The sequence below is a fragment of the Apostichopus japonicus genome, chromosome 8, assembly GCF_037975245.1.
Source record: "Apostichopus japonicus isolate 1M-3 chromosome 8, ASM3797524v1, whole genome shotgun sequence".
Lineage (NCBI taxonomy): Eukaryota > Metazoa > Echinodermata > Holothuroidea > Aspidochirotida > Stichopodidae > Apostichopus > Apostichopus japonicus.
This window is the reverse complement of record NC_092568.1, coordinates 17,518,878-17,526,285: the sequence shown is the minus strand read 5'-3', so window position 1 is coordinate 17,526,285 and position 7,408 is coordinate 17,518,878. Positions and strand designations below refer to the sequence as shown.

The window sequence follows — 7,408 nt, the reverse complement described above, 5'->3', positions numbered from 1 at the left end:
AAAGATGTTTTAATATTGTGAAGTAACATTTCTCTGGTGGGCTGACTATTGATATAAACCCCATTTTACAAACATCTTGATGACATAGTGATAAACTTCAGTGAAAATTGAGTCTACCCATGTGCTGCAGTTGAGATCATGATATGGTTTATCATTTATCAAAGGAAACCAAATTTTGTTGCTTATACAATTTGCCAGTATTGAGCAGTGAGCCTCAGTCTATTCGCTACTAAACACTGTATCTCTCCAGGTGGTCAAATGCGAAATCAAATAGATCGTTGAGTGACCTTACTCAAATACTGCAGAAAATACATTTTATTATCAAACCTGTGGACCTGACCTTACCCCATTATGCATATGGCCTGAATGATCTTATTGACTTAAGGTAGGCTGCATGTTCATTTTTCAACAGTACATTTAGCAATCCCAACTTCAAACAACCGCAGTGTGTTTCTTATAGTACAGGTATCTGATGATGTGATAGGAGAGAAACGGGTGGTGGGGGAAGGGGGGTGTTGAGGAGGGGGAGGGGTTTAGACATTGCATTAAGTAACCAGGATGGGATGAAAGATATTTGCCGCAATCTTGAAGTATCTTGACAATCTCATCACATTGTGGTGTTGAACCTATCATTTAGGCCTTGTGTATCGGGATGGTCCACCGTTGCGTCTGGAAAGGAAGAAATTATAAATTAAAAAAGGAAATGATGAAATAAAAATATAAATAAAAAAAAAAATATGAAAGTGGTTCCCTTCCTTGGGGTATGTCCCATTGTATTTAGACCAATTACCTCACCTCAAATCTTCACTATATAGAGACTAGAAGTTTGATGTGGTTTAACTTGTACATCCTAAATCTCTAACTAATATACATCAAACAATAGCCAAACTGTAAATTTTGCTACAATGGATGAACATGGAGGTATCTGTTGATATCACATAGGCTTACCATACTAACACAAACATAACATTTCAATACGATAACTTTCTAAGCAGGAAACATTGATCCGCAGTTGATGAATTCCTTACCCATCAGATGTCCTATTCTGGTGGGGTATGTAGGGGACTTGGTGTTGATAACCATGTCTGGTGGAGTAACCCTGCGTGTTGGTCGACGAGTAGGAGGCCCTTATCCCGCTACCGACGGGAGAGATGTTACTGTCGCTTTTACCGTAGCTTCTGGTTCTTCTGTTTGGTGCTTTAAAAAGAGATGATTGATTTGAAGATAAATGGAAAATAAAAACACTACGTTCATGTAGCTTCATACATCCAGCTTATTAAAAGTTTGTATCCTTGGTTAATTAAAAGACACAGGAATTTAAGACAAGACCACCAATTGGCACAGGATGGGAAACTGGTCACTTTCCCCCTCCTATCGCTCAATTCTCAACAAAACTATATGCTTTTATACATCAATTTTCATGAAAGTTTCATTCTTTGCTCATACAAGACACAAGGTGATTGACAACAGAATAATGACCGAAGAATAACTCACCAATTGGTCAAGTAGAAGACCCTGTACCTCTTCTCCTCAGTACCTTTCCTTGGTTCGTAACTTCTCGCAAAATTGTACTTTACAATTACAAACCAAGGGGTTTGGATTAGTTTGATCATTACCTACAAAATGTTAACTGAACTCAGAGCTAGTAAAACTTTCCATATGTGGGTAATCTACACACTTTTACCCAGGTACATACCTCTGTATGAGTCATTCATATAGAGTCCTTCATCATTACTGTACTGAATGTTAGTACTCCAGCCATGCTTGTCTGAGCTCTGCGCTCCTCCCTGCAGTTGTACGTTGGTGATCTTGACCGGGGAAGGGTAACCCTTGTACGGCAGGATGCCAGGCAGTGAAGACTCGTTGACGTTGGTAACCTTGGACGGAGGCTTAAAGTATTAAGGGATAAAATAGGAGAGGTAGGATGAATAGATTGCAATGTCATAGTGAGGAAAGAATAATGAAAAAATAAATAAATAAATAGATTGCCGTGTCGAAGTGAGGAAATAATAAGAAACAACAAAACAAAAACAATAGGAGAAACATGCAAATGTGATGTATTATAATGTAACTCTGAAGAAATACTATAGAAACAATACCATGGAATGATCATGAATATGCTACGTCCATTTCTTGTTGTTGGCAGGAAGTAAACAAGTGAACAGAGACCAAGGTATCATGAAGCCACAACAAGGACCCCAACTCATGGGGGGGTCAAGAGTCAGACCAATGTTTAGTATTAACTGTCTGGCCTTTCCTGAGTTCCTCCGCTGCAAGTAGCAACATATAGGAACTTGTTTGCCCTAAGTAGCTGTTTACCATCCATAACAATATTCCATTTAACATCAGATTTGATCAAGTTTTTATTAGTGTAATAATATTCTGTGTGATGTTATTCTTCTTCCATTTTACCATACTTATAAAGCCCTTTACAGTTCATGTTAATAGCAACTTACAGCTCTGATTCTAAGTACGCAAAGTAGGCTAGGCTAGGTGCATCTAGTCTGTAAATTTGGTAAGTTTAAGCCAAATGTGGATTTTCAAACTGAAAAATATCAGACTTTCTTACATATTTTTCAGTCGTATGTGAGAAGGGAAATAACAAAAGTAGAGAAAATAATTGCAAAAGAGGAAAGTAATTTACTGCCTGTTCCACGAAGTACAGTTCTGCTTTGGCTCTCTCTTCAGGACTGACAGGAATACCATCGATACACAACAGATTGGGCTGTCTGTAAACTAACATCGGTCTGTGCATGAGACGTCTCGAGACCTGAGGGGGGGGGTCCAAGAAAAATTAAAGACTCGATTACAAAATTCATTTTTTTCAAGTATTTTCATTGTTACATTTTAAGGTAAAGAGAAGTGAGTTATCAATATACTTTTTGGATTCCCGAAAGGGTAAACCATGGAGTCACTCTTACCTACCTTGCAAAATTTTGAGGGGGACCGCGGATTGCAAAGTCGGCAACGACTATAACGCGGATCGCAAAGTCGGTAATTACTATTATGGTTAGATTCCTCCACCCCGACAGTATAGAGAAACATTGTACTCAGAGCGGAAAAGAAAATGAATTAATCAGGTAACACATCCGGAGTCCATGTATGCTAAGTTCTTCAATACCGCCCTCATAACCTTTTGGGGAACATTTCTAGTTTAGATTCAGTATCTGACCACCCAGACCTGTTTTTTTTTCCATAGGTATATAACATGATAGAAACAACATCAGAAGAGTCAAGTCCAACCCCCCCCCCCCAAAAAAAAAATGTTTAACATATTAATAATGGAGATATTGAACCATACTTTCATCTCTTTATTTCTTATTTTCACAAAATAGTAAAATGGTATTTTCACCTCTGAGAAATTTACTTGTATTATTCTGCAAAATAATAACTTACAGGGTTGCTGATGACAGATAGCTCAATCAAATTTGGTAGTGATTCAAGTTTCTCCAGTTCTCCCATTTCCTGTGAAATAAATTCCAGTGGTAAATAAATTGAGAAACCCTCTTCACTTCAGTGATGTATACTGCGAATGCTTGCAAGAAAGAGTGATGCATGTATTGATACAAAAACTAACATGTGTTTAGAATAATATCATTGAAACAGAGACATATTACTCAAGTATCCCTACTGCAGATGCTACGTGGTTTACCAAAGAGCTAAATCAAGAACAGTAATTTCCATAATGAAAAACTAACCAGTGATTGATGTTCAGAGGTGTCATTCATTGTTGACTTATACTTTGGCTCTACTTTATATTTTTATATGCTGTGGTTAGTTTACCGTTGAAATGTGAAGCTGCACAACCACAGGTGATGTTAAACCTAACACTAAAGAGCCCTTCTCCTTCGTGTATATTCAATTTGAGGGTGGGGCAGGCAGCTTGGGTTGGGTTGGGAGGGCTAGACCTCATAAATTCTACTTACCTGCAATCGATTGCTACCAAGATACAACCTCTGAAGGTTCTCAAGGAAGTGTACATGAGACAAATCTCGGAGTCTATTCTCCTCCATGTGAAGCTCCACCAAGTTCCACTGGTTCATGAAGGAATAATCCGAAAGTTCCTTAATCTTGTTGCGATCTAGAACCAGCTCCCTCAGGTCTTGTAACGACTCTAAACCCTCCACTTTGGAAATTTCATTCCCTGTCGTGGAGAATGACGACAGTAATAAATTTAAGAAATTGAAAACAAAATTAGTGAAATTCAAATTTGAAAGTATCAAATGAGCTCTGTTCTAGTGTCAAGATGAAGTCAAAAGGGTAACAATTTTCAAAACTCCTAAATATGAATTCCATTACAAACAAGGCCGACCAAACATATACCAAGACAGTTGCTGTCCCATGAGGTCCATTTCTGATTTGGCTATTTCCTCAGGGCTAACAGGAATGCTATCAATATCAATGAAATTGGGTAGTATGTAACCATAATTCTCTTCCACTACTGGTATGTCACCCAAGGGTATAATGAAAAATACAATGGTTTGTGAGATGGCCTCTGTTTTGGAATTTGTAAGAGAACTAAAAGGTTGGAAAAGAATAACCTAGTTGTGATAATGTGACTGCAGTCTATGTATCAGTACAGATTGAGATACTTACTGCTTTGTATCAGTTGTTGGTGTCTTATAATGGAACACACACTCCCCTGTTATTTCTACATTACACAATGACCATATATAAAGTATACCTACTAACCTTGCAAGAAAAGAGCCTTCAGTGAGGGTAACCGACTAAGTTGGAGCTTGTGAAGATCACTGATCCCATTGTACCTGGACGAGATAATGGATTTATTCCATTTATAAATCAGAAATATTTAGCCTTTTATTCCTAATCTAAAGTGTCACATAATAATAAATCAGAAAGTTGGGAATATCAACCAAAATCATACCCTTTGTCAATTGCTATGGTGATAACACATTTTTGGGTTTTTTTTCACCAAGATATGACTTAAACATACATTCAGTCCCTGGAATATTATGCCTTAACTCAGGATATACAACCATCATCAGGACTACATATTGGAACTAACCATCAGATCTTTCTAATATTATTGCTTGGATAAATATTATAACATAAAAGCATATAATGCTCAGTACATGATTCTAATATCCAGCAAACTCATATACATCTTGAAACTGTTAAACTATCACAATTCTTTGCAATTCATATAAATCACTCATGCTCTCTCAGTGTGTTTGTGGTGGATATATATATTAATATATATAAAACCTTATACCGTTTGTTTGTGGTACATACAGTTCACATACTCACTCTTGTTCATGGGGCAGTTAAAACACTTGATAGATTATTAATTGCCATTTATTTTAATACGGTTGAAACATACCCCAAGTGTAACACTTCCAGATTCTCCAGTAGCGGGGAATAGGTGCTGGGGTTGTACTGGTCAAGAGCGCCCTCGTCTTTGTACTTTTTGCCCGCAGCTTTGGACTTTGGAATGATAGTCTCCACGTGGTTGTGATTTAAGCAGAGGACCTGAGAGAAACGTTTAAAATAGAACTTATTACATGAAATATGGAAAAATAGTAAGGCATATACATCAAACAGGAACTGTTTAAATGCAATGTGAAATTAAAGTTATGTTAATATATGATACATAACTAACTATATGCAATGTCGAATTAACAGGATATATGTTTAACAGGATATATGTTTGATATAAACATATATCACACCAAATTACGAAACGCTATGCGACATTAAACCAAAAGTATATATGCAAAACAGAACCAATTACATGCGATGTGTAAATAAAGAGCATTTAAACACAAGTAAATGAACACATGACTGTTCAAATTTTGGTTAAATAACATACACTAAGCATTTAATCCTATACAGCAGGGCTAAGAATAGTAGTTAATACTCACTCTAAGGTTCACCAGATGAATCAACCCGCTGAAGGAACTCATGTTGTTATGTTCAAGGTTCACACTGTAACAGAAACAGAATATTTAAGGATGTTTGTATTTTAAGCTAAATATCAGTCATCGATACTCTTCTTAGCTCAGGTTGTTTGCGGGTTTTCTTGTGTTTACTTTTTTGTATTTTCTGGAGGAAAGTACTCTTAGCTGCATCAGTGAGGAACTGCAGATGGAGAAACAATGCTCTCTCTGGACATAATCCTCCAAACACCGCCAACCCCACCCCTCTTCCCCTCCCTCACAGTATGTACTAAGTAGTTGGTAAATCCTTTTCATGTTCAGGTCATAAGATGGACAAGCTTTATAATTGCCTTCTCAAACTGAAAACAAAATTATTACTAACAAATTTACAGCAGAGCAAAACATAAAAGAAATCTAAAAAATGTGATTTTCTTTTTCTTCTCTTTCATTTTCACCTGCGTAAATTGATGAAGTGTTCGCCACTTCCAAGATCAACAAGTCTCAAACTGAATTGTGGAAAGTCTAACTCTTGAACCTCGTGGAAGTTTGAGTGTCCGAGCTTCTCCGCTACAAAGTCTTGAGTCAGCCTCCCTCCGAAGATATCCCTGGCATTGCCTCCTTCTGATGACTCCTAAAGAGAAACAGCAAAGCATGTGAAAGAAAGTCAATATTTTAGGCAAAGTGACAGAATTAACATAGGGTCAGGAATGAGAGGTCATTTACTCTGCCTACATCTGATGATATTCTAATCTTTGAGAAAAAAGAAAAAAAAAAAAAAACTGGCTCTTTAGTGGATAAACAGTTTGCTAACAGTTTTGTTTTATTTTTGAGTATAAAACTGGCCCACACTGCTCAACAAGACAGGATGCAACTTGACTGTCATGACCCAGTGTTCAGTAGTTGTCAACCACGGTAGCAGACTGAATCCTGCAGGGTGTATAACTGATGAGTACACACTGTTTACTATAGACCACGGTTGCACGTTAAGGCCACATGCACATCACACTGTTTATTATAGACCATGATTGCACATAATTTCTCCGTGTTTGATAACATTTTTATTAAACTGTTGCAGTTGAGAACCTCCTCACACTGCACCATCCCTTGCGGACTGTCAGTCAGGAAAATGCTTCTGTTGAGTTTTGCCGACTGATGCCAACGTGACTTAAAGAGCAGAATAAATCTCCATCAGTTGTTGCCGTAAGCAGATGCACAATGTCCGAGTAAGGCTGATGATGATTGTTACAACCGTAGAGGACGGTCGGGTCGCATTCTGTCAGGCAGTACGAAATGACGACATGATAGAATGGGTTCAAATAAGCTCCAATAGATGATCAAAGGTCTCATGGACACACAAAATGACAGCGAGTGATGTTGATATACTTACCACTGCTATACCATCCAGCGCCTTTAAGGTTCTCAGGTGATACACGACGAACAAACGGTAATTCTCTGACTCCCAGGAGACTGGATTCCCACAGAGGTCAAGGATCACAAAATTTGGTAAATGC

At 37.7% G+C, this 7,408-nt stretch overlaps 1 protein-coding gene across 2 annotated transcripts in view; it reads right to left on the bottom strand.

Annotated features, from left to right (window-relative positions):
• Positions 1-529: 529 nt before the first annotated feature.
• Positions 530-7,408, bottom strand: part of LOC139970803 (leucine-rich repeat-containing protein 9-like) — a 33,378-nt gene continuing 26,499 nt past the window's right edge. For both annotated transcript variants that reach the window (XM_071976812.1, XM_071976813.1), the window contains exons 22-32: positions 7,285-7,407; positions 6,353-6,528; positions 5,883-5,946; positions 5,342-5,490; positions 4,693-4,766; positions 3,927-4,144; positions 3,397-3,465; positions 2,645-2,770; positions 1,697-1,889; positions 1,029-1,197; positions 530-669 (exon numbers count right to left, since the gene is read on the bottom strand). In XM_071976812.1, coding sequence (XP_071832913.1) covers positions 630-669; positions 1,029-1,197; positions 1,697-1,889; positions 2,645-2,770; positions 3,397-3,465; positions 3,927-4,144; positions 4,693-4,766; positions 5,342-5,490; positions 5,883-5,946; positions 6,353-6,528; positions 7,285-7,407 — 1,401 coding nt within the window. In that variant the 3' untranslated portion in view covers positions 530-629. The remainder of the gene's footprint in view (positions 670-1,028; positions 1,198-1,696; positions 1,890-2,644; positions 2,771-3,396; positions 3,466-3,926; positions 4,145-4,692; positions 4,767-5,341; positions 5,491-5,882; positions 5,947-6,352; positions 6,529-7,284; position 7,408) is intronic.